Here is a 25,548-nt window from a genome sequence, read left to right on the forward strand (position 1 = left end):
GGACGACGGCGACCTGGGCGCTGGGCCGGGCGGGCCCCCAGCCCCCGGCACCGGGCGCGTTTGGCGCGGCCGCACCATGGGGCACGGCAACCTGGAGCTGATTTTTGACCGCGTGGGGCACTTCGGCAGGTGGGGCGCTGGGGGAGCGGACCGGGGAGGGTGGCCTGGGGGCGGGCCCGCGCGGGTGGCGGCGTCGGTGGGGCTGTTTCTTTCCGTTGCTGCGGGTTCCGGCGCTGCGCTCGCGATCTGCAGACACCGCCACCCCGTGTGTCCCCGGGAGGTCGGGGGACCCCCGTCCAGTCCCCTGGGCCAGACCGACTCTGGCAGCGGGACCCCCACAGCGAGGAGAGGGCCGTGGGGTTCGCTCTGGGGAGGCGGCGGCGGGGCCGGGGGAGCTCGGGGCGCACACCCTCGGGGAGCTGAAGCCCGAGGCCCAGGGGGAGAGGCCGGGCTGCCTGGACAGAGGAGTGCTGGTCCCTGGCCGCCCGTCTCTGACCTCCAGCTTCCTCTCCTGCTTCCCAAGAGGACTGCTGCCCGCCCCGCCTCGCCTGGGATCTCCTCGGGCCTGGCAGGTGTCGCCCCAGGGATAGCCAGTTGTTGCCATAGACAGGAGCCGGGTATGTGCCTGGTGCGGTGTGCCAGGCAGTACCACACAGCGTCCTGTTTGAGGCTGCTTTCCTGGTCAAAGGTAGCTCACGGTGGTGACAGAAGTGGAGAACAGATTTTGGGAGACAAGTCCTAGCCGGCCACAACAATGTATGCAAAAACTCTTACTATCCAGCGGAAACCAGTTTGGCTCAGTGGTAGAGCGTCGGGTCTGAGGACTGAAAGGTCCCAGGTTCAATTCCGGTCAGGGGCATGTATTGTATATTGGTTTCGGGCACGTCCCCAGTAGTAGGGGGTGTGCAGGAGGCAGCTGGTCAATGTTTCTCTCTCATTGATGTTTCTAGCTCTCTATTCCTCTCTGTAAAAAAGCAATAAAAAATATTTTTTTTAAAAAGAAAAAAACTCTTACTATCCAGTAATTTCTCAATATCATGGCTGTTATTGTTACCCAAGCCTCCGCCTTGGAAAGGTTGATAGTGAAAGCAGATTATAAGAAGGGGAAGAGTAACCAGTCAAAGCTTACAGCACAAAGTTTGCAAAAAGTGTGACTGTACCACGGTACCCCATCTCTTCTCTCATAGTTTGCTGTAATTGGTCTCTTTATTTATAAATAGGAAGGGAGGGTATTGTGTATTATTAGCCTTCTCTTAAGAAAACCCAGCCCTGGCTGGTTTGGCTCAATGGATACAGCGTCTGCCCGTGGACTGAAGGGTTCCAGGTTCGATTCCGGCCAAGGGCACATGCCTGGGGTGCCGGCTCCTCCCTAGTAGGGGGCGTGCAGGAGGCAGCCCATCAATAATTCTCTCATCTATCTCTCTCTCCCTCTCCCTTCCTCTCTAAAATCAATAAAATATTTTTTTTAAAAAAGAGAAAACCTAGTGAAAGTGTTAAGTGGAGATCTGTAATTATCTTTTATTTCTCATTAGTCATTTCTAAGATAAAGAAGCACTTTAAGGGAGGAAAGCAGGATACCTAAGAAGAATTAAAAGGCACTTTCAGGATTTGTTCTAAAATTGTATGAAGTTCCATAAACTTCATGGCTTAAGCCCCGTGGGAGAGGGAATTGACACTGAGATGCAGGCATCAGTGTTGGGAGACTGAAAACCCGAACCCCTGAGTTGCCCTGGGGAGAGGGAAGAGATGGTTTAAAACACGTGTGTCAAACACAAGGCCTGAGGGCCAAATCCGTCCCGCCAGGCCTTGCAATGTGGCCCGCACCGCGCTGTCATCACTGCACTCCGCTGCGTTTCCATCACAATGACAGTTTATGACTGTTCAGTAAACCATTTGGCCCGCGATTTAGGCTGGATTTTAGATTTTGACCCCTTCTCTGATTGAGTTCGACACCCCTAGTTTAAAATGTCAGACCTGGCGCGTGGAGCCTGCGGATGTCTTACATCTGTGTGTGTGTGTGTGTGTGTGTGTGTGTGTGTGTGTTTTCAAAAGATGAACCTTTCTTTGGCGATTCTTTTTTGACTTTCCTCTGTGAACATCATAATAGCTAACGCATGCACCTATAAGGTGCCATAGTGCTTTACACATATTAAATCTTTCCATTTCCACAACACCCCAGACGAGGAAACGGAGGCATAGCAAAGCTAAGGATCTTGGCCAAAGCCTTATATGGTGACAAAGTCAGGATTCAAACATCCAGTCTGGCTCTGGAGTCCACGCTTTTAAGCCCTGTGGGGTGCCACCAGTTACGCTTTTGTAAACAGAATGGCATAAATCTAGACTGAAGGTCACCCAGATTGCACGGTCCATTTTCAGGGAGTTCTGGTCATTTTTGCTTTCCCTCGCATCTGGGCGTTGTGTCTTTTGTGTCTGCCATGCTTCTTTTCCACACGCATGTCTCTCAGCTGTGTGCACTGCATCTATGGGTCTGTTGTTCCGGAGGGGGTCTTCTTTTGGGCACATGGATGACACCTGATGGATAACAGGCTTTGTCAGGGACAGAGTGATATGTTAGAGTACTAGACACCTAAGGAAGTAGGGTTTTTTTTGTTTGTTTGTTTGTTTGTTTTAAGAAGTTATCCTTGCAAAAGAGAAAGGAAGGTTTAAATGGAAAGAATGCTCAGGATCTTTTGTATTTGAAGCACTTCCTCACTTTCTGATATTACAAGATGCTCCAGATTTAGTTAGTATTTGCCTCCTCCTGCTCTTTTTTTCCTGGTTTCTTTCATTGGAGAATGGAACTTAGAAATCAAGATCGGGCACTGGGTGTGCTTGTTGTTATTGGGACTTCATTGCTTATAAGCCCTCTCAACAGAGCTATGCATATATGCTTATATACTAACCTGTGTATACAGACATCTTTACTTATTTTGTATTTATCCATCTGTACATGTGTTAAGGTAAACAAGATAAAGACCATTCCTATTTGCTTGTCTTCTTCTTCTTTTTTTAATCCACATGTAATAACTTTCTTTTCTTCTCTTTTCAGATACCAGATCTTTCTCTATTTCACATGTGCCTTCCAGAACATCTCTTGTGGCATCCACTACTTGGCGTCTGTGTTTATGACCGTGATCCCCAGGTATGCCTGCAGGCCCCCAGGCAACGTGAGCCGGGTTCTTTTCCACAACGTTTCTGATTTGAGGCTGGACAACATCTGGAAGCTGTCTTCCTCCAGCCAAGAAGAAGTCGTGGTGCAGCTACAGGACGGCGAGATCTGGGAGCTCAAAAGGTGTAACAGGTTCCGGAGAGATAACTCATCGAGCTTGGACTACAATTATAATGGCCATAAGAGTCGTTATCCTTGTTTGGATGGCTACATCTACGACACAAGCAAATGGGACAGCACCGTGGTGACTCAGTGGGATCTGGTCTGTAACCGGGAATGGTTTGCAAAGCTGATCCAGCCTACGTTCATGGTGGGCGTCCTGCTGGGAGCGCTCATTTTTGGCTACCTTTCCGACAGGTACAGTGAAGCATTTAGCATTGCTGCTCGGTGCAGGGTTTGTTTTCCTATCTGGTTTTCTAAAGGGACAGGGAGTTAGGTTAAAAACTTTAGTTATTTTCATGCTTCACAAAATAATGTGGTGAAAGGATGGGCTCTGAAGACAGTCTGCCTGCGCTCAAACCCTGGCTCTGCTTATTAGCTGTGGCCTCGGGGGAAATTGCCTAACCCGTGTTTGTAATTGGGAAATGAAAACAATGGCATCCATCACAAAGGGTTATTGTAAAATTAATACAGAAAAAGTGCCTTGGGGAGGGGGTCAAATGGGGAAAAAAGATAAATTAAAAGAAAAAGTACCTTGGACATTTAACTACTCAACATATATTGGTTATTACTGTGTGTGTGTGTGTGTGTGTGTGTGTGTGTGTGTGTATTTGTTAAATAGACTTGCTCTTTAAGGGGTATACCTGATTCTGCACAAAGACTTCAAATACTGGAATTACCTGGCATAGATAATAAAGTAACTATATTTATATTACTCTTTTTTTTTTAATCCTCACCTTAGGATATTTTCCCATTGATTTTTAGAGAGAGTGGAAGTTAGGGGTGAGGGGAGGGGAGAGACAGAGAAACATGGATATAAGAGAAGACCATCAACTGGTTGCCTTCTGCACACACTCCGACTAGGGCTGGGGATTGAGCCTGCAACTGAGCAAGGTACATGCCCTTGACTGGAATTGAACCAGGGACCCTTAAGTCTGGAGGCCCATGTTCTATCCACTGAGCCAAACGATCCAGGGCTATGTTTATATTCTTAAAGAAATAAAATATACATTTTAAAAATTGCTAAAAGTCTGGAAATTGTATTTTAAAATGACATAAAATTGAAGAATACCTATCTAGAACATCTAGAAATTAAAAAAATAAAAAGGGACTAACAAACATCCTGGATACTTTTTAAAAAAATATATTTTTTATTGATTTTTCACAGAGAGGAAGAGAGAGGGATAGAGACTTAGAAACATCTATGAGAGAGAGAGTCATCAATCAGTTGCCTCTTGCACACCCCTTACTTGGGATATGCCCGAAACCAAGGTACATGCCCTTGACCATAATTGAACCCAGGACCTTTCAGTCCGCAGGCCGATGCTCTATCCATTGAGCCAAACCGGTTTTGGCCTTCCTGGGTACTTTTAACAACCTATTATACACAGCTAAAGAAATAATTAGTAACATGGATGATAGCTGAGAAAAAATTATCAATACTAAAACTCAGAAAGACAGAGTTGGAAAATATGAGAAGTTGAAATTTATAGAATAAGGTATGGAGCATATTTAATATTAGAAATGAAACAGTTGAAGAGGGCATAATTCTTATCACCAACTCAGTAAACAACTAGAGAATTTAATAAATTTCAAAATCCATTCATGATAAAACCTAAAAATAGAAGAATGTGCCATGCACATCTTTTAAAAAAATATATTTTATTTATTTTTTACAAAGAGGAAGAGAGAGGGATAGAGAGTTAGAAACATTGATGAGAGAGAATCATCGATCAGCTGCCTCTTGCACACCCCCTACTGGGGATATGCCCACAACCAAGGTACATATCCTTGACCAGAATCGAACCCGGGACCTTTCAGTCCACAGGCTGACACTCTATCCACTGAGCCAAACTGGTTTCGGCTGCCATGCACATCTTAACTGTGAAATGTTAAAAGCTTTTTCTTTGGGATCAGCAACTGACAAGAATATGTGAAACCCCACTTCCACTTAGTATTGTACTAGAGATTCTAGCCAGTACTATAGAGCTAAGAGAGGGAGAAAAAGAAAGAGGGAGAAGGAGAGGATGGGAGAAAGACATAAAGGAAAAGAGAGAAGAAGATTTATTATTTATAGCATTACAATCCTGCCTATTCCCCTGCAGGAATGCATTGCGATACATGTGTCTATGATGTGGTTGAAGGGTATTTGGCTTGTTTGCAGTGCCGGCTGTTAGAAACAATTCTGTAGGGACATTCTTATGCATGTATTCATGTGGACATGTGCAAGAGCATCTCTAGGGTACATCCCCTAGAACCTGGGGGCAGTCCACATTACCCGCTTCTCTACAGAATGCTAAATTATTCTTTGGTTCTCCTGATTTGCATTCCCAATTTGCATTCATACCAGCAGGGTGAGAGACCCTATTACTCCATATGCTTGCCAACATTTAGTATTACAAGATTTTTTACTTTTGACAACTGGTCAGAAATAAACAGTGTGATTATATGTCATTGACACCTTTTTCATATTTTTATTAACCACTTAGATTTCTCTTTTAGGAAGTGACTTTAAATCTTTTCCCCATTTTATCTGTTTTATATATATATAAGCCTAAGCAACCATCTAACCATTCAACCATCTGACCACTAGCTATGATGTGCAATGACCACCAGGGGGAAGATGCTCAATGCAGGAGCTGCCAAGCTGCAGTGACTTGACAGATGCAGTTCTCAGGTGATGTATCCTGAAACCAGAGAGGAGAGAGCCTGATTCTCGGGTGTGTCACCTGAGAACCAGCCTCAAACAATCTGAGACTCTTCAGGTGATGTGGGAGAGCCGGCGTTAGCCCAATCCCCGTAGGCCAAGCCAAGAGACCCCACATTTGTGCACCAAGCCTCTAGTTGACTTAAAAGTCCTTTGACTATTCTGGATCCTTATCCTTTAGTCATATGTCAAACAAATATTTCCTCTCCCTCTATTCCTTTCTTCCTCTCTCCCTCCCATGTGTCTTCTTCTCTTTCTCTCTTTTTAATATTAGTATATTTTTATTGATTTCAGAGATGAAGGTAGAGAGATTTAGAAAGATCAATGAAGGGAGAGAATCATTGGTTGGCTGCCTTCTGCACACCCCACACTGGGGATGGAGCCTGCAACCCGAGCATATGCCCTGATGGGAATCGAACCATGACCTCCGGGTTCATAGGTTGACACTCAACCACGGAGCCATGCCAGCCAGGAGTGTTTTTCAGATGGATGTGAAATCAAATGTATCTATCCTTTCCTTCATGGTTAGTGTTTTCTGTATCTTTAAAAAAAAAAAAAAGTCTTCCCTTCCTGCGTTAGGTTTTGAAGATATTCTCCAATATCATCTTCCTAAAGTTATATAGTTTTGCATTTCACATATGTGCCTCTAATCCTTCTGGGACTGATTTTATAATGTAAGCTATGAGAAAGGGACTCCAGTGTATTTTCTTCTATATAGCTAGACAGTTGTCCCAGCACCAGTTACTGATTCTTGTGCAGGACCTTATTTGTCCCATACTCATGTCTATGAACGCACTATTCTGTTTCAAGGTCCCTTAAGGGACCATCTATCTCTTTGTCTAATGATATATCTATTCCCCCTAATGATTTGATTCTTGAAGTTTTTCATTTTCTCCATAGAGCATTTACAAGCTTTTTGTTAGATTTATTCATATACAGTTCACCACTTTAAGATATTGCAATGGCATTTAAAATTTTATATTTGTTACGGGTATATAGAAATAGAATTAACTTATATATATTGATAACATATCCAGCCACCTCATTAAATGCTCATTCATTCTAATAATTTACCTACTGGTTGGAATCTTGGCATTATGTATGGTTTTTTTTTTGTCTTAAAATTATCTATTTCAGACAACTCACAGAGAGAAAATATTTGCAAGTAGTATATCTAATAAGAGTCAGTATCAGAATATATAAATAACTCTTACAACTCAACAATAAAAAGAAAATCCAATTTAAAAGTGGACAGAGGACTTGGATAGATATTTCCCTAAAGAATATATACAAGCCAAAACTGGTTTGGCTCAGTGGATAGAGCATCGGCCTGAGGACTGAAGGGTCCCAGGTTCGATTCCGGTCAAGGATATGTACCTTGGTTGCGGGCACATCCCCAGTAGGGGTTGTGCAAGAGGCAGCTGATCAGTGTTTCTCTCTCATCGATGTTTCTAACTCTCTATCCCTTTCTCTTTCTCTCTGTAAAAAAATCAATTAAAAAAATATATTTTAAATATATTATTATTACATGAGTCTGAGGAAGTCTAATTTTGTTTTTTTAAATATATATATTTTATTGATTAAAAAAGTTAAAACATAGAGCTATTATATAATCCAGCAATTTCACTCATCAGAGTATATCCAAGAGAATTAAAAACGTAAGTTCACACAAAATCTTGTTCTGGAATGTTCATGGCAGCATTATTTATAATAATCAAAAAGTGAAGCAAGGCAACTGTCCACCAACTGATGAACAGATAAACATAATGTGGTATATCCATTCAATGGAATGTTAGCTACTTATAAAGAAGACTGAAGTATTGCTACATGCTACAACATGGGTGAATGTTGAAAACATATTGCTAAGCAAATGAAGCCAGACACGAAAGGTAATATATTGTGTGGCTGCCTTTACATAAAATGTCCAGAAGAGGCAACTCTACAGAGACAGGAAGTAGATGAGTGGTTGTCAAGGGCTGGAGGGAGCAGGGAATGGGGAATGACAGCTCCTGGGTGCAGTGGTTCTGTTTGCAGTGATGGAAACGCCCTGGAATTAAATAGCGATGACAGTCCTCAACTCTGTGAACACACTAAAAGCCACTGAACTGTGATCTTTAAAAAGTTGGTTTTTGTGGCATGTAAATTATATCTCAATTAAAATAAAATCTGTCAGGAATAGAATTTGTTTTTATTTGCATTTATGTATATATTTATGTTTATTGATTTCATAGAGGAAGGGAGAAGAAAAGAGAAATTGAAACATTAATGATGAGAGAGAATCATTGATTGGTTGCCTCCTGTACTGGGAGTCTAGCCCACAACCCAGGCATGTGCCCTGACTGGGAATGGAACCGTGGCCTCCTGGTTCATAGTTTGACACTTAACCACTGAACTCTGCAGTCGGGCTGTTCTTTGTTTTTAGACAAAGAAATACTCTTCCCCAAGTATAAAAATATAGGGCAAGTAAGCATCTTATGAGCAGATGATTTATGAGCAAAATGTAGCAAGATCTCTGTCTACAAGGGAGCTTAGCAAGAGCTGCCTCAGCCTTGGTGGGCAGCACCAGCTTGGCTGGGAAGGTGACCCAACAGATCAGAGAGTGGGAGTCCTGGGAGAGAAAGGACACATCCTCCCTCCTCTTCCCCCAAATCCCAGATTAGTGGGTCTCCTGGGGATCACCCAGAGTGATCATGTCTGTATATTAGTAGTTGAGGGAGAGACTTCGCCACTGAAAGACTGGCCTCTTGAATAAATAAGTCTTAACTCATGGTTTGCCCAAATGAATGAATAACAATAACCAGAAACATGAGCTATTAAAAACATGGGAAACACATCTTTCATGAATTGGGGTGGATTTGCACTGTGACAGCTCTACCTTGCTTCCTCCGCTGTTGACTCTTCTCTTTCAGGGTAGGAAGGCGACTTGTCTTGTGGTCCACAAGCATTGGCATGTACTTCTTTGGCATAGCAGCAGCGTTCACCTTGGACTATTACAGCTTCATGTTTGCACGCTTCCTTCTCGCTATTGTGAGTTGTGGGTTTTTTTTTGTTTTTCTTTTTTTACCTTTTTAATTGGACACAGTGTTTCACATTGAAGCTTAACTCTCTCAGATGTGCCAATTTAGAATCTAGGGCGAGAGATCAAGGCTTAACCTTGGATCACTCCCTTGCAGAAGTTCCTCCTGTGGAATATTAATGCCCTCTGTTTAGAATGGGACTCATTAAAATGAGTCATGGTTGCCTACTGGGCAGAAACTTCTCTGTTTGACTCTACGTCTGGCACAGGGTCCACATTCCACAATTGCTAAGGCATTGTTTTACTTCTGAGCAATTAATTATATCGGTCTCATCAGGCCCTGCGTGCCTGAGCCAGACAGATGGGGAAGGTGTTAAGAAAGTCATCTGTGTATTGCTAAGAATGAAAGCAGGAGGGCTTGAGGCCTCTGTGTGATGAGGAACCAGGGGAGCCTTGTGAGAAAGGCATGAGTTCCAAGTACAGCTTTGCCACAGATTGGCTTCTTAGCTGTGTGACCGTGAGAAAACAGGTTATCCTCGTTGAGCCTTAGTCTTTAAACTCTACGCGGTGGAGAGTAATGCCTGTTTCCCCGGGCTGTTATCAGCATCCAGCAGGGTTAAAGCGAACATCTGTGGCCCAGCACTAGGCAGGGAGGAGGCCCTCTGTGCAATAGGGACTGTCACTGGAGGTGGGAGTGAGGATGTTGTTTCCACACTTGGCTTCCAAACGGTCAGACAGCAGCAGGAATTCTGTTTGAAGGTCGTTGGTCCAGGATAACGGAGTGACCTTTTCATCTGCAGGAAGAGTTTGCAATCTTGCGGAGAAGGGAACCTCTCCCCTCTCACCAAGGGGTCCAGAGAGGAGCATCCACAAGGGTTTCAAAAAAAAAAAAAATTCGAATATTAAAGGATGAAGAGAGGCCTTTGGGGAAATTGACAGTGCTCTGGAATAATTTTGCAAAAATTAACTTCATGATTGTGCAATAATTTTGCAGGAAAATTTTTAATCCTTTCACTGCTCCCCTAAAAAAAAAAAAATCCATCATTTGATTCATTCTTTTTGTATTCCAAGAATGATAACAGACTATTATTATAATCTAAATATTGTTTAAAATGGACCTATTTTATTTTATTATTTTAAAAAAATCTTTATTGTTGAAAGTATTACACACGTCCCCCTTTTCCCCTCTTTTTATCTCCTCCAGTCGCTGGGCCTATTTTCAAAATAAAGGTTTCTCCCCATTTTTTATTTATTTTTTTATTTTGGTAAGATACACATGATATAAAATTTACTATCTGAACTGAAGTGTATTAGTGATATTAGTTACCTTCATATTGTGCAACCATCATCATCATTCATTTCCAGAATATTTTTCATCTTGCAAAAATGAAACTTCTATACCCATTAAATAATAATTCCCCTTTCTCTCTATGCATCCCTTTAGCCCTAAGCAGCTGTCATTCTCCATTCTCTCTCTAGGCACTCCATATAAAAATGATACAGTATTTGTCTTTTTGTGATTGTCTTACTTCATTTAGCATAACGTCCTCAAAGTTTACTCATGTTGTAGCTTATGTCAGAATATTCTTCCTCTTTCCTTTTCAAGGCTAAATAATATTCCCCTGAATGCATACACCACATTTTGCTCATCTGTTCATTTGTTTACAGATACTTGTGTTGTTTCCGCATTTTAGCTACTGTGAATAAGGCTGTTATTCACAGTAGCTAAAATGGGTGCACAGATGTCCCTTTGAGACCTTGCTTTAAATTTTTGTGGCTATATAGCCAAAGAAGGATTGCTGGGTCATATAGTAGCTCTATTTTTTTTTTTTTTTTAATTTTTGAGGAATTCCCATACACCTTTCTTTAGTGGTTGCATCACTTTACATTCCTGCTAGCTGTACACAAAGGTTCAAATTTCTTGCATCCTTGCCAACACTTGTTATTTTCTGTTTTTATTTTTGTATACTACCATCTTAATAGCTATGAGATGGCTTCACATTGTGATTTTGATTTGCATCTCCCTAATTGTTAGTGATGCTGATTGGCCATTCACATATCTTCCTTTGGAGAAATCCCAGTTTTTTGTTTGCTCATTTTTTAATTAGATTGTTTAATTGTTTGTTGAGTTTTTACAAGTTCTCTAGATATTCTAGATATTTTTTTCTTATCATATATGTATTTTGCAAATGTCTTAATCCTTAGGTTGCTTTTTCATTCTGGTGATAGTGTCCTCTGATGCACAGTCTTAAATTTTCATGATGTCCAACTTATCTGTTTTGTTTTTTTTTCTTTGTTGCCCCTCAAAATAAAGTTTTAGTTAAATCTTTTTTCTTTCCACTACTTACCACAACTTTTTGTCCCTGTTTAAAGTTTAGGATTTAATAATAAGGACCTCATGCATATACGGTAGATAAATTGATATGTACAGTTACAAGAAACTGGAAATAAATTCACAGTGTAAAGGAACATTTAAATGAAACAGAAAGCCACTTTATTCACACATAACCTCTTACATTTTGCCATTGAGTGCGGAGAAGATGAAAGGACCCCCTTTCAAGTGGAAGGATGGATTGGATTAGGTGTCCTTTTATAAATGTGATATGGGTCCCAGAAAACAATCCTTTGGCATTTTCTCTCTTGCCTCACAGAGACGTCAGACCCCTTAGGAGTTGTACACGTGACCTTAAACCTGGACTCTTTCCCCCCTTTTGTTTTCCAGGTTGCAAGTGGCTACCTCATAGTGGTGTTTGTCTATGTGACAGAATTTGTCGGCAAGAAGGCTCGGACGTGGGCATGCATCCAGGTGCACTCCTTTTTTGCCGTTGGAACAATGGTGGTGGCTTTGACGGGCTACTTGGTCAGGACCTGGTGGATCTACCAGATAATCCTCTCAACAGTGACTGTCCCCTTTTTCTTCTTCTGTTGGATGCTCCCGGAGACTCCTTTTTGGCTTCTTTCAGAGGGGAAATTTAAAGAAGCGCAAACAGTGGTTGATCAGATGGCCAAATGGAATAGAACAGGCACCATTCAACTGTCAGAACTTTTATCCCCGGATATATACAGTCCTGTTGGTAGAACAACTACTTATGTTAATAAGCACAGGCTCTTAGATCTGTTTCATGACTGTGATATCGGAACAAGAACACTTATTATTTGGCTGATTTGGTTCACGGGGTGTTTGGGATTCTATGCCTTCTCCTTGAATTCTGTGAATCTAGGAGGCAATGCATATTTAAACCTCTTTCTCATGGGTAAGTAGTTAAATTATATTTACGTGTAACAGTGAAATGCAATTTCTGCCATGTTTTTATTGTCTTTTTTTTCTCTTCCTACTAAGAACAGTACTGACAACTACATGATGATTGTCTCATATAGTGTTATACTGTAACACATGCATATACAGGGTGGGCAAAAGTAGGCTCACAGTTGTTCCTATGGAAAATAATACAATAAATAATAATGCAAGGATAAACTGTGTTTTGTGTACTCACAACTGTAAACACACTTTTGCCCCACCCTGTATATTCTTTTTTAAAAAGGCAAATAGTTAGAAGAATTTAGTCTCTTCTGCCTCTTCTCCTTGCTGGCTTCCTTCTTTTACGCCCCTCCCATCTAGATCTCTCTCCCATGGGTAATTGTTGTAACATTTGGCTTCTGCCCTTTCAGATCTCTTTCCATGCATATCCGTATATTTGTGCAGATAAACGTTTCTTAGTTTAACCTAAGTGAGGTTACTCGCTGCATATTGCTCCTTGTACGTTGTTTTCCTTTTAAAGTGTAATATGTCTTGGAAATCTTCCGGCTGCTTTCCTCCTTTTAATGTCCTTACTTCAGAAATTTTGGTCAGTAAAAGCACTTAAATGCATGCGGCTATAATTGATGTTGTGGTTCTTCCATTGTAGCAGCAGGTTAACAGTGGCTTCAAATGTTGCTGTGACCACTTGAGGGGTGACTCTCAGGGTAAACCAAATTCACTCCAAACATGAGAGAGGTCGTAGACATCTATCTGCACTTGCTCATCCAGTAGTAGCTTCTGGTCCTGCAGGCTGCCTGTGCTTGATATTGTCCTCAGAAAAACCTTGCTTTCACCTTTTTTTTTTTTAAATTTTTTTTTTCCTTTTTAAAAAATAAATAAATAAATCTTTATTCATATTATTACAAATGTTCCTCACCCCCCCCCCCCCTTCCATTGCTCCCCTCCACCAGGTTCCCACCCCACCCCCTGCCATTTCCCCACCTCACATTATCCTCATCCATAGGTGCACAGTTTATATTCAGTTTCTTCTGCACCCCTCCCCCAAATCCCCCTTTCCCTGAGAATCATCAGTGCACTCCCCTTCCATACCTCTGATTCTATTATATTCACCAGTTAATATTGTTCATCAGATTTTTTTAATTCCCTTGGTTTTTAGATTCACTTGTTGATAGTTACGTATTTGTTGTTCATAATTTTTATCTTGATTTTCTTCCTCTTCTGAAAGAACCCCCTTCAGCAATTCATATAATTCTGGTTTGGCAGTGATGAACTCCTTTAGCTTTTTTTTCATCTGTGAGGCTCTTTATCTGATCTTTGATTCTGAGTGATAGCTTTGCTGGGTAGAGTATTTTTGGCTGTAGGTTCTTGTTATGCATCACCTTGAATATTTCTTGCTATTCCTGTTTGGCCTGCATGGTTTCTGTTGAGAAATCAGCTGACAATCGTATGGGTGCTCCTTTATAGGTACCTACCTGCTTTTCTCTTGCTGCTTTTAATATTCTCTCTTTGTCTTTTGCTCTTGGAATTTTAATTATGATGTGTCTTGGTATGGTTCTCTTTGGATTCCTTTTGTTTGGGGTTCTGTGCACTTCCTGGACTTGTAAGTCTAATTCCTTCACCAGGTGGGGGAAGTTTTCTGTCACTATCTCTTCCAGTATGTTTTCGTTATCTTGCTCTCTCTCTTCTTCTGGGACCCCCATAATTCTGATGTTGGTTCACTTGAAGTTGTCCCAGAGGTTTCTTACATTATTTTCAACTTTCTAGATTCTCTTGTCTTCTTGCTTCTGCGGAAGAGTGTTTTTTGGCTCTTTATGTTCCAAATCTTTGACTTGATTCTTGTGATCTTTCATTCTGTTTTTAGGACTCTGTATAATATTTTTTATTTCAGACAATGTATTCTTAATTTCTAGTTGATCCCTTATTATTTCTAGTTGATCCTTTTCATATCCTCATAGGTTTCGTTTATTTTATTGGCCTTTTCTAGGAAATTCTTGAAAAACCTTATAAGCGTGGTTTTGAACTCTATATCTAGTTGCTTTTTGTCCTCCATTTCTTTCATTTGTGATCTGTTTCCTTGTCTCAGCATTTTTGCTGCTTCCCTGAGTTGGTAGGGTGGCTTTGTGTGCTAAGGTGTCCTATATGGTTCAGTGGGTCAGTCTTCCAGTTGCCTGAGGTGGACACTCTTGGTGCCCCCTTTTGTGGACTGTGTGTACAGCCTTGTTGTAGTTAAGTCTTGATTGTTGTTGGTATCACTGAGAGGAACTGACCTCCAGGCCAATTGGCTGTGAGGATCAGCTGTGTCTATGCCAAGAGACAGCCTTATTCAGCTAGACTTGGAAAACTGCAAAAGCCTCTGTGCTCAGCTTGGATGGGGCAGAGTTTCAGGGTGGAGCCTATAGCTTTGGCTTCCTGTCAGCTCTGGCCTATGAGGTTCCTGAGTCTCGGTGTTCCTCATTGTCCTTCTGTACTTGCTGCAAGCACCTCTGAGAGAAAGGTGCCCTCGAGTTTCACCTGCTACCAAACAGTCCAGGCTCTCCTCCAATATGCCAGGAACTGGGGTTCAATGCAGTTGGAAGTGGGATTGGAAGTAAGGTTCAGAGCAGTCTGGAGCTTTCTTTCAGCCAGGGCAATCCAGCAGCACAGTCCACAGTCAGCAGTCTGTCCTCTGTGCGCAATGTGCGCACCTCTGGGACTGCCTTTCGCCGCTCCCTTGAGTTTCCACCTTATAGCCTAGACTCCCTTCGTATGAGCCTGGGTCCCCAGGGTCTTGCCTAGAACTGGTGTTCAGCACTGTCGGGTCTGGGGTTCAGCATAGTCCAGAGCTTTTATCTCCTTCCCACTAGGGAATGCCAGCCAGGCACTCAGCCATCCCTCCTCTCTGGCTACTTCCTCTACCCGCGCACACTGTGTCTCTGTCCCTTAGGCTTTTACAGCTCCTCTGATTTTCCTTCTGGTTTTCTCTTTCCTTATAGTTGTGGAATTTCCAGTCAGTCAACTTTCCTGTAGTTCTGGATAATGTCCATTTTGTATTTTAGTTGTATTTTTTTGAAATTGTTGTGAGGCTGCAGTTAGGTGTTTACCTATACCGCCATCTTGGTTTTTTCCCTGCTTTCACCTTTTTATACACAAAAATCATCCCTTCTCATTCAAGAACTCCAATGACATCTATTTTTGTTTATCACAGCTCAGTAGGAATTGTGAGGGAAGTCATTTTAAGGAGAAAACTCCACACAAAAACCTCTGTTCTCTTTTCGGGCAAACCATCAAGCTTGTAGAAAGAGCCCATCTTGACTTCATCCCCATTCTATGCATCAGTTTGAGAAATGAAGCAGTATTTCTAGGTCAGTGCAGCAAATGGTAGGAAAATGAGGTGGGGACTGGGGAAGCTTAAGAAAGCTGAAGATTTAGACCTTTATGATATGGTTTCTTTAAAAAAAAAATCTATCTATCTATCTATCTATCTATCTATCATCTATCTATGATTTCAGAGGGAAGGGAGAGGGAGAGAGAGAAACATCAATGATGAGAGAGAATCATTGATTGGCTGCCTCCTGCATGCCCCACTCTGGGGATCAAGTCCAAAACCTGGGCATGTGTCCTGACTGGGAATCGAGCTGTGACCTCCTGGTTCATAGGTCCACATTTAATCACTGAGCCATGCTGGTGTGGCTGATATGGTTTCTTAATTTTGATGGAGATACACATCCTCAAGAAACTGGGTAATCGCATAACGGTAAAAACGTTTCCAAGACAAATCTACATGGTTTTATAATCTCTTCTGTCTCGGATTTCTCATATCCTTACCCTTTCCAGTGGTCCTCTTGCTGACAGGTACTTCCATGCTGTGACATTTTTGAACAAGCTTTCATTTCCTGAGGTGGTTTGGGGCTGGTGGGAACTTCAGCTCTGGTTTCCTGCCATTTGCAGATGATAACAATTGGGATTAGTGCAGCTAGGAGTAGAATGGGGCCCGAGTGATTAGAGAGAGATATTATTAATATAAGGTGAAGAAAGTAATGAGCCATTGTCCTAATCCCAGAAAACGTAGGCCTCATTGCTTGCCCCATTTCTTTCCCAGACACAGCCAAGCCAAAAATCAGATGGCGTGGCCATATCCTGAAGCAAAAACTCAAGGGAAACCAGTGTAGTCCACTTTCACTGTCCCTTCGCGCTTTCACAGCTGCTGCCCAGCTGTGCTAGACTCTGCTGTCTTTACACACAGTGCTGTGCAGGGGACAGCTCCGCGCCCACTTGCAGGACGGTAGTGGGGCAGGAAGGCTGCAGGACAGGGCCCTTGGCTCACCAAGACCTCGCTTCCAGTTCCTGAGCTGTCAGTTACTCTTTGTGCTCAAATAACTTACTTTTGGTTGTCAAGTAGGGATTACTCTCAGGAAGCTCTTTAGAAGATCACTGTCTTATTTGATCTTGAAAAGTGCTTGATATACTCTTTAAAAAAGAAAAAGAGTAGAGCCCAAACCAGTTTGGCTCAGTGGATAGAGCGCTGGCCTGCAGACTGAAGGGTCCTGGGTTCGATTCCGGTCAGGGGCACATGCTTGGTTGCGGGATGTGCAGGAGGCAACTGATCGATGTTTCTAACTATCCCTCTCCCTCCCTCTCTGTAAAAAAAAAATCAATAAAATATATTAACAACAACAAAAAAGAGCAGAGTAATACTAGTAGGTGTATCTACTGTCCTGGCCCGGAAACATGGAACTGACAGCAGCATCTGTGAAAGGAAGGCACCTCCTCTGGAGCTGGTTGTTTTTCATGTTAAAGAGAGAGAGAGAGAGAGAGAGAGAGAGAGAGAGAGAGAGAGAGAGAGAGAGAGAGAGAGAGAGAGAGAGAGAGAGAGATTGTCTCTCAAATGGGGCTCCGAATGTTGTTACTATTTTTTGCTTGAGTCAGGTCTTTTTCTTTTTTTTCTGAGCAGCTGCAATTGCCTGTGGGAGACATTTAGGCCCAAGCCTGCCTCTCCAGGTGCTTGCAGGCTTCTGTAGATGAACGGACAAATGCTCATCACTCCTAAAAGGCAGTGGCGGGAGTGTCTGAGATTAGCCTGCTGCACAGGGAGGACAGAAGAGAACTTTGAATTACAAGGAAGATCTGGGCTGGCTCCTTTCCCGAAGGAGACTGTTGGGTTGACTCAGTTTTGCTGCGAGATATTTCTTGCTCCCTGTTCGGTTCTGGCTGATGGATAAAAAAGCTTTGTTGTGTGTTTTTTTTTTCTTTCTTTCTTTTTTTTCCTTTGCTTTGTTTTGTTTTGTTTGTTTTGTTCTAGTGCTAGGCTCGAACTTTGGTTATTCAAGGAAAGGGTTTTTATGTCAATTATGGATTCAGCTCTTTAATTTTTGTTGTGGGGGAGTGAAAAGAATCCAAAACCAGCCTCTGTTGTGTAGGTGACTCATCTTAGATTAAAACTATTTATTGTTAGGTTTAAATCCACCAAGCAGTCACATTAGTTTATGTACTTAGCTGACACTGCATTTTTTACTTTAGTGTCTAAGTTTGACGTTACTGATACATCCCCCTCCCCAGTTTTGTCAAGCATAAGAAACCAACGATTTAGAAATTATCAATGTTTTTAAAAATATATATATATTTTATTGGTTTTTTAACAGAGAGGAAGGGAGAGGAATAGAGATTTAGAAACATCGATTAGCTGCCTCCTGCACACTCCCTACTGGGGATGTGCCTGCAACCAAGGTACATGTCCTTGACTGGAATTGAACCTGGGACCCTTGAATCCGCAGGCTGACGCTCTATCCACAGAGCCAAACCGTTTAGGGCAGAAATTATCAATGTTGTCCATTAATTTTGCTTATTTATTTATTCAACAGGCCTGCCCTCCAGGCACCTTGCTATGTCCTGGGGGAGCTTACAGCTTAGTGAATAGGTGAATAGAATAGGATAAGCCAGCAGAATGGAATAAGTGCTGGACTGATTACCTTAGCAATAGTGCATTTCCCAGGACACATCCTCCAGGGAGTGTGAAGGGGTGGGGCCTGTTACCTCTCAAGCAGCTGACCATTCTTGGAAGCCTCTGGAAGCAGAACTACTGCTCATGATCACGCTTTTTGGTGCCTGGGTTACAAGGTGAGGTCCCTTTGTAAGGTGGGCACCGTGGCTTATAGAGGGCCCTTTTGCTCAATGACAGGTGCAGTGGATATCCCTGCCTACTTTTTGGTGTGCTTCGGGATGGACACTCTGGGGAGAAGGATGGTTCTGGTCATCGCCCTTTTTACAAGCGCATTTTTCTGTGGTGTGCTTATGATAATTCCCCCGGTGAGTTATTTTATGTTTTATTTAAGGAATGGTTAGTTTTATATATATTACGGCAGCTTGACGAGAGAATTTTAGCTTATTACAGTAAATATGAAGATCAATTTAGATATATGGACAGGACACATACATCACATTTAGCAATATGTTTTCTTTCAAAAAAAATTCTCTTTTATATAAATAGTATTAATACATGCTCATTGTTGAACATTTAAGGAAAAAAGAAATGTATATTTTAAAATGGCCATCATCCCATTTCCAAAGATGGCCAGTGTTGTGTTTGGTAAACACAGTAATTTTGAGTGAGTCAAGTAGGTACCTCTCAGCGATTATAATCCCAAACATTTATTCATTCACCCAGCATCTATTGTGTACCAGGTGCTGTTCTAGGTGCTGAAGACAAGTTTCTAGGTAGTGAATCAAGTTTCTGTAAGTACAACAAAGGAAAAAACAGGAAGAGGAATAGTGGGTGACTGCGGATGGTGGGGAGCGCACCTGCACACTATTTTATTTTATCTAGGCTGATCAAAGATGGCGTGCCTCTCGGGGAAGGTGGTATTTGATCAGAAACCTGAAGGAGGGGGCCTAAGCCTCAGCCTGGCCTCCCTCTGCGGGAGGCAAGTAGCTGACGGGGGGTGGGGTAGGGGTGGGGGAGGGAGAAGGCGACACCCTGTCATGCCGCCGCTGCTGCCACTGCCGGCCAATGCTGCTGCCTGAGCCCCAAGCCTTGGACAGCCACTGCGTCTTTGCCCGGATGGACATCCAGAAAGACGTCAGGAAAACGTCTGCCCTAATTAGCATATTGCCCTTTTATTAGCATAGATAGTTCAACATGTAGCACAAGGCATTTCAGGTTTTGTATATTGTTTGACATCACATTCAAGCTAACCAATGACTTCCTTTTATGGTGATGCTTTACTGAATGATCAGGGTTGGTGACTCGCATGTTTTATGTAACTGAAATTTCCAGGTGGTGATTAAAATACAACAGTTACAAATACAATAAAACTACGCAGGATGAGGAGGCTTCCGCCAACTTGAGGGAGCTTCATCCATACTCGTTTTTGCTTGTGTTTTTAAGCACTTTGCATTGATATCCATTGAGCTGATGGCAGCTGCCTTTGAACTAGTGAAATTTCTCCCCAGATGGCAGTGATAGCTCAATACACATTTAAAAAAAAAATCGCAGTAATTTATTCAACAAATATTGTCTACAATACTGATTAATATGACAAGGTGACACTAGCTGCTTTAATAGAGACATCCCCAAATCTCAGTGACTTCCCATAATAGATTTCTTGCTCACAGAAAGTCTGATGTGTGTGTCCCTGGTTGGCGGCAATGGCAGTGGTGAGGAGACTATGTCTGGCTCCACAGAGCCATTCAGGGACTCAGGCTGACAGAGGCACTGCCATCCTCCACACGTGAACTCCAGGTCATCTGGGTGTCAACATCCAGCTGGCATATGGGGGGGGGGGAAGGAAGGGGATGGGCTAGGGGAGGACCCTGTGAGCCACTGCTGAGAGTGAAACACCGTGGGAGGCAAAGGCAGAAGTTTTGCTGAGGAATGCATCCGCCAAAGGGCGAGGGGCGGGGTGGAGAGCCTGTACTAACAGTCCAAATTATTTTCTGAAGGTAGTTTATACGCCCTGGGATTACTGCTGCAAAGGGTGCAACTTGTTTTTGTGGCTCTTTGATTGATTCCGCTGCCTCAGTTTCAGGAGCTGGTTGGTTATTGCTGGAACCAGCATGCCTGGATGGCTGGATGTTTCTTGTTCCACAGCAATCTCCCTAAGAGATAGTCTTCCCTTGTTTGGCCATTTGACATCTCCAAGGCTGAGGAGGAGGCCCAATCAAACTTTCCTCTAAATTTCATAAAGATGGAAAGCTTTTGCAGGCCACGAGCAGAGTTTACAAAATAAATTCAAACAGAAAAATAAAACTCTTCACTGTTCTGAAAAATACTGGAGGATTAAAAAGTTTTAAGCAATAATTTTCAAGTTTTTATATTTTTCCTTTAAAAATATTAGTTTTGACGGTCTTTCTGCTAATGTATTTTTTCAGAAGTACTATTTTTGGATTATGGTGACAACTATGGCTGGAAAATTTGCCGTAGGATCCGTATTTGGCCTCATTTACCTTTACACAGCAGAGCTATATCCAACCGTGATAAGGTAAGAGTTGCTTATTTTTCTGTTGTTTTCCTTTTGCCTTTCACTTACATATCATTTCCTTATATTTGGCCTTTGGGTATAAATGTTTTACTTTCAAAGCCATTACCTGAGCTCTAAGATATGGGGAAGTTACATGATACTCATTCCGAATGTGAAACGTGGACTACACTTCCATTAGCAAGGGTAGTAAAGAAATTGTTTTTGAAATAACACTCTGTTATCCTAAAACCCTTTTAAATCTCAAATATAATTGACTTGTGCTGACTGCCCATATGAAGCAGGCTAATTTTCCCAGGATGTGTCTCTTGGTGTTCTGATTCAGGTGCATTAGTTTGCTAGGGCTGCCGTAACAAAACCCCAAAGCGGGAGGTTCAAGCAACAGACATTTATTTCCTCACAGTTCTGGGAGCTGGAAGTCCAAGATCAATGTGTTCGGCAGGCTCGGTTTCTCCTGGGGTCTCTCTCTTTGGTGTAAGAAAAGATACTCATATGAAAAGCACATTGTTTCCTGTTAGATATTTTATAAGGTTAATTAAATACCTTTAAAAATTCTTCTTTTTTTAAACAGAGAGAAAGAGAGACAGAGAGAGAGAGAGAGAGAGAGAGAGAGAGAGAGAGAGACAGAGAGACAGAGAGAGAGAGAGAGAGAGAGAGAGAGAGAGAGAGAGAGAGAGAGATCAATTGGTTGCTTTCTGTAGGATTGCTGATTGGGGATCAATCCCACAACCCAGCTATATGCCTGACTTGGGGTTGAACTGCAACCTATGGATGATGCTCCAACCAACTGAGCTGCCTGGCCTGGGCTAAATACTTTGCAAAGAAAAGCACATTAAGTCGAAACCGGTTTGGCTCAGTGGTAGAGCGTCGGTCTGCGGACTGAAGGGTCCCGGGTTCGATTCTGGTTGGGGGCATGTGCCTTGGTTGCGGGCACATCCCCAGTGTGGGGTGTGCAGGAGGCAGCTGGTCGATGTTTCTCTCTCATCAACGTTTCTAGCTCTCTATCTCTCTCCCTTCCTCTCTGTAAAAAAAAAAAAAAAAAAAAAAAAAAATCAATAAAAAAAATATTTATATTTAAAAAAAAAGAAAAGAAAAGCACATTAAGATATCACTTGACTTTTAAAAAAATAAAATGTTCCATAGACATAAGTCTCCCACATTCCCACTTCCTACTCGAAACAACTTCTGGCTCTAGAAATTGATGTTGTCCTCAATAATAGACTGACCTAATATATCTGAGGGCCTCATCTGCATACCAGATGAATAATTTTTTGGATCTTGAATTATTTGCACACTTGTACATACCACTGCAGAATGTGGATTTAGGTCACAAGTGATTCTTGAAAAATTAAAGTAAAATTATTGCAAAGTATAGTAAGCCAAGCTAAAGTCTTATTATTTACTAGAGGCCCAGTGCACGAAATTTGTATACTTGGGGGGGGGGCACGTTGTCCCTCAGCCCGGATTGCAAGAGGGCTCAGGCCAGGCCAGAGGACTCCCCCAGTGTACAAATGGGGCTGGGAAGGGACACAGGAGGTTGGCCAGCTGGGAGGGACTGCAGGAGGGCTCCAGGGCATGTCTGGCCCTCTCGCCCAGTCCAGATTGGCCAGACCCTAGCAGCAAGCTAACCTACAGGTGGGAGTGTCTGCCCCCTGGTGGTCAGTGCACGCCATAGTGAGCAGTTGAGTGGCCTTAGCATATCATTAGCATATTATGTTTTGATTGGTTGAATGGCTGACTGGATGACAGAGCACTTAGCATATCAGGCTTTTATTACATAGGATTATGCTGGAGGGCGGACAGGGGCTACAGGAAGTTGCCCATCACTCTCTGTGTCATCTGTGTTCCACTTGTCTCCCATTCTCTCCTCTTGCTTTTAGGACGCAGGCCGTGGGCAGTGGCAGCATGGTGTCCCGCGCCGGAAGCATCATAGCCCCATTCTCCGTTAACCTCCCCGACATTTGGATCTTTATGCCCCAGGTGTTTAATCACTTTATAGAAATTTGCTGAGATGGCAGAGCAGCTTCTGTGGGTGGTGGGAGAGGGCCAGGCTGCTGAGGGCCGGGCGGAAGGAGAGCTGAGAGAGGAGGCAGTGACCACTCTGGAGAGGATGAGCCTCTTTTGCTTGTTTTAAAAGATGCCATTTATTCACTGCTTACCATAGGCCAGGCACTGTTAGGTGTTAAATTTAATCCTTTCAACAGTCTTTCGGGACAGGCACTACCAGTATTTCCATTTTACAGATAAGGAAACCGAGGAGCAGAAAAGTCAGGTTGCTTGCCCAAGGCCATACTGGTAGCAAGTTACTGGGCAGAGTGGGTTTGGAGATTATAAGAGGCTTGGGGACCTGTATTTTTACTAGCCAGTGGCAAGGAAAAGGCCAGGAATCTGTGAGAAGGAGGGAGGCCACAGGTGGAGGAAGACCTGGAGAAGGAGGTGAGAGGCAGTGGGACCTGGTCCAGGGAGGAAGGGGCGGGGAGGGGCGTTGTTGGGTGTTTTGGGGAGGGAAGGAGCTGGGGGGGTTGGGGGTGGGTGGCAGGAGACCAAGTCTCCTGCTTAGAATGAGAGGGGAGCATGGAGGGTTATGGATTCTTTTTGTTAATTGCCTATTGTTGTTACTACCAAGCTAAAAAGAACAATCCAGTTCTGTCTTGGATCTTCCGTTTGATTCCATTTTCTTGTTTAGACACTTGTTTTCAGTGTTTTTCAGGGCTCGTCTGCGCTTTAACCATTAGTGTCGGCACTAGCGATGTCCTGAGGCATCAGAAAATGCCTTTAAACATCCTCTGGAATGTCACTTTAAATCCCACTACTGTTTCTGGGCTTGCTCATGTGTTTCTAAGAACTGGATGATCAGCATTCTGTAAAACCAAATGCACAGCTGATCTCCCAGGGCATGCCTGCTGTTGATGTGGCCTCGCATCATGTCACAGTCGCTCTGTGTCTCATCTTTCTCATTCTCCCAGGCTGTGGAAGCTGCCAGCATGCGGATTTACTGGAAAGACCATGCCTTGACTTATTTTTATGGGCTCTTCCCAGGCAGTGTCTTTTGTTACAGGAATTAAAATTATGTACGAAGAACGGAATGCATTTGTGCAAACTGTATAAAGGTTTAGTTCTAAAATTCACCCAACATCTTCATAATGATCAATAGAGCACAGACATGTAGACATTAATTTTTTAGTGTGATTTGCATGTTTAAAGACAAACACCTGGTGCTAGTGTAAGAGGCTGCCTTTTGTGTGTCAACATCTGGAAAGAAATAGTGAATTTTCCTAGGAAGTCAGGTGGACCGCCCGTCACCCTTTCAAAAGTAGCCATTCATTTCCTTTGCCCTTGTAGGTTTCCCCCTTAAATCCTGCAGACTTTGGTTCACTGAAATGTTCATTCGTGCAGGCATGACTGCGTTTCCCGTCATTTATTGAATGCCGATAGAGTACTGATCACTGGGGCAGTCCCTGGCCATGAAGTCCCAACCCACGGCTCAGCCGCTGGGTTTCTCCATAAGACTCTGGCGTCTGGGAAAATGGGACAGACTGGTGTGGCAGTTCCTAGGACAGTGCCAGCAGGAGTGATAATGCCGGCAGCTATTGGGATTATTGAGTAGGTGCGCCACAGTGGTTAAGGAAGGAACTCATGAGGGACCAGAGGAAGCCTAGACGATGAGTTCAAGAACTCCCAGTCCAGCCTCAGTCACCAGAGGCCTCACTGCGGAATAAAAATGTCAACTGGCATGTCAAGTTCATATCTGTTTCCCTCTGAAAAAAGGTTCAGAATTATTATTCGCTGAAGGATACATTATTTATTTATTTATTTTTGTTTTGTTTTTATTTATTTTTAAATAAATTGTTATTGTTCAGTTATTACAATTGTTTCTCCCTTTTCCCCCTTCCCCCATAGCTCCCCTTCACCTGGTCCCCACTTGAAGGATACATTTATTTTATTTTATTGATTATTTTTCAGAGAGGAAGGGAGAGAGATAGAAAGCTAGAAACGTCGATGGGAGAGAAACATCGACCAGCTGCCTCTTGCATACCTCCTACCAGGGATGTGCCCACAACCAATGTACATGCCCCTGACCAAAATCAAACCTGGGACCTTTTAGTCCCCAGACCAACACTCTATCCACTGAGCCAAACCGGTTTCAGCTACATTTATTTCTTGAAGTGTCACCTCTTGTTTCTCTTCTTTTCTTTATTTTATTTTTGTTTTTTGCCTTCTAGATGCTCGTTGGGAGTTTGTCCTTAGTGAGTGGAATACTGACACTCAGACTTCCAGAAACCCTCCAGAAGCCTCTGACAACTACTTGGGAGGAGACGAACATACTGGACGCAGAAAAAGGTAGCAGCTCAGGCGAAACGTTTCCCACCACCAGTGACTCAGAAGCCGGACAAACCAGAAGTTGATTAATTCAGGGGATTCTAGTTTGGTGAATGACTGCGTCATGCATGCCGTCCAGCTCCTGAAAAATTGTTTACTGCCTTTGTATTAGAGAAATATTATTCTCATTTCCTGGAAAAAAATTTTGTAAAAAAGTTTTAAAAACGGTGATTTTGTAAGAGAAATAAAAACTAAGATGAGGATGCTCATGTTTTAGACTGCTTTCTTGTGGTCACGGAAAAATATTTTTCCATGTTTGTTGTTCTGTGTCGTCGTTTCTCAGCCTTTTCCACTCACCACCTGAGGGAACACCACATCCTCCAGTCCCATCAGGTCCCCTCCTTCCCCCAGGCACTGTCAACTGTGAGTGTGTTTCTTTTTTCTTTTCCATATTTTATTTATTTGTTT

The 25,548-nt window shown here is 42.8% G+C and overlaps 1 protein-coding gene and 1 long non-coding RNA gene across 2 annotated transcripts; one reads left to right on the top strand and one right to left on the bottom strand.

Annotated features, from left to right (window-relative positions):
• On the top strand, positions 1 to 25,349 carry SLC22A16 (solute carrier family 22 member 16). The gene is made up of 8 exons (XM_036414577.2): positions 1 to 129; positions 3,050 to 3,526; positions 8,945 to 9,062; positions 11,774 to 12,305; positions 18,465 to 18,592; positions 20,654 to 20,763; positions 22,641 to 22,740; positions 24,984 to 25,349. The coding sequence occupies exons 1-8, from the start codon at positions 77 to 79 to the stop codon at positions 25,164 to 25,166; spliced, it is 1,701 nt and encodes a 566-aa protein (XP_036270470.1). The 5' UTR covers positions 1 to 76; the 3' UTR covers positions 25,167 to 25,349.
• Positions 12,384 to 15,824, bottom strand: LOC123651349. The gene is made up of 2 exons (XR_006739995.1): positions 15,426 to 15,824; positions 12,384 to 13,143 (listed from the first exon to the last, which is right to left on the bottom strand). It is a non-coding gene; the product is annotated as an uncharacterized LOC123651349 (long non-coding RNA).
• Positions 25,350 to 25,548: the final 199 nt, after the last annotated feature.

Source organism: Pipistrellus kuhlii, unplaced genomic scaffold (assembly GCF_014108245.1).
Source record: "Pipistrellus kuhlii isolate mPipKuh1 unplaced genomic scaffold, mPipKuh1.p scaffold_m20_p_5, whole genome shotgun sequence".
Classification (NCBI taxonomy): domain Eukaryota; kingdom Metazoa; phylum Chordata; class Mammalia; order Chiroptera; family Vespertilionidae; genus Pipistrellus; species Pipistrellus kuhlii.

What these genes read in the sequence shown, in the direction of transcription:
- SLC22A16 (XM_036414577.2), top strand. Translation starts at nt 77, where the DNA reads ATGGGGCACGGCAACCTGGAGCTGATTTTTGACCGCGTGGGGCACTTC. An exon ending in TGCTTATGATAATTCCCCCG is followed by an intron (nt 18,593 to 20,653) that starts GTGAGTTATTTT and finishes GTATTTTTTCAG; the next exon opens with AAGTACTATTTTTGGATTAT. An exon ending in TTTGGATCTTTATGCCCCAG is followed by an intron (nt 22,741 to 24,983) that starts GTGTTTAATCAC and finishes TTTGCCTTCTAG; the next exon opens with ATGCTCGTTGGGAGTTTGTC.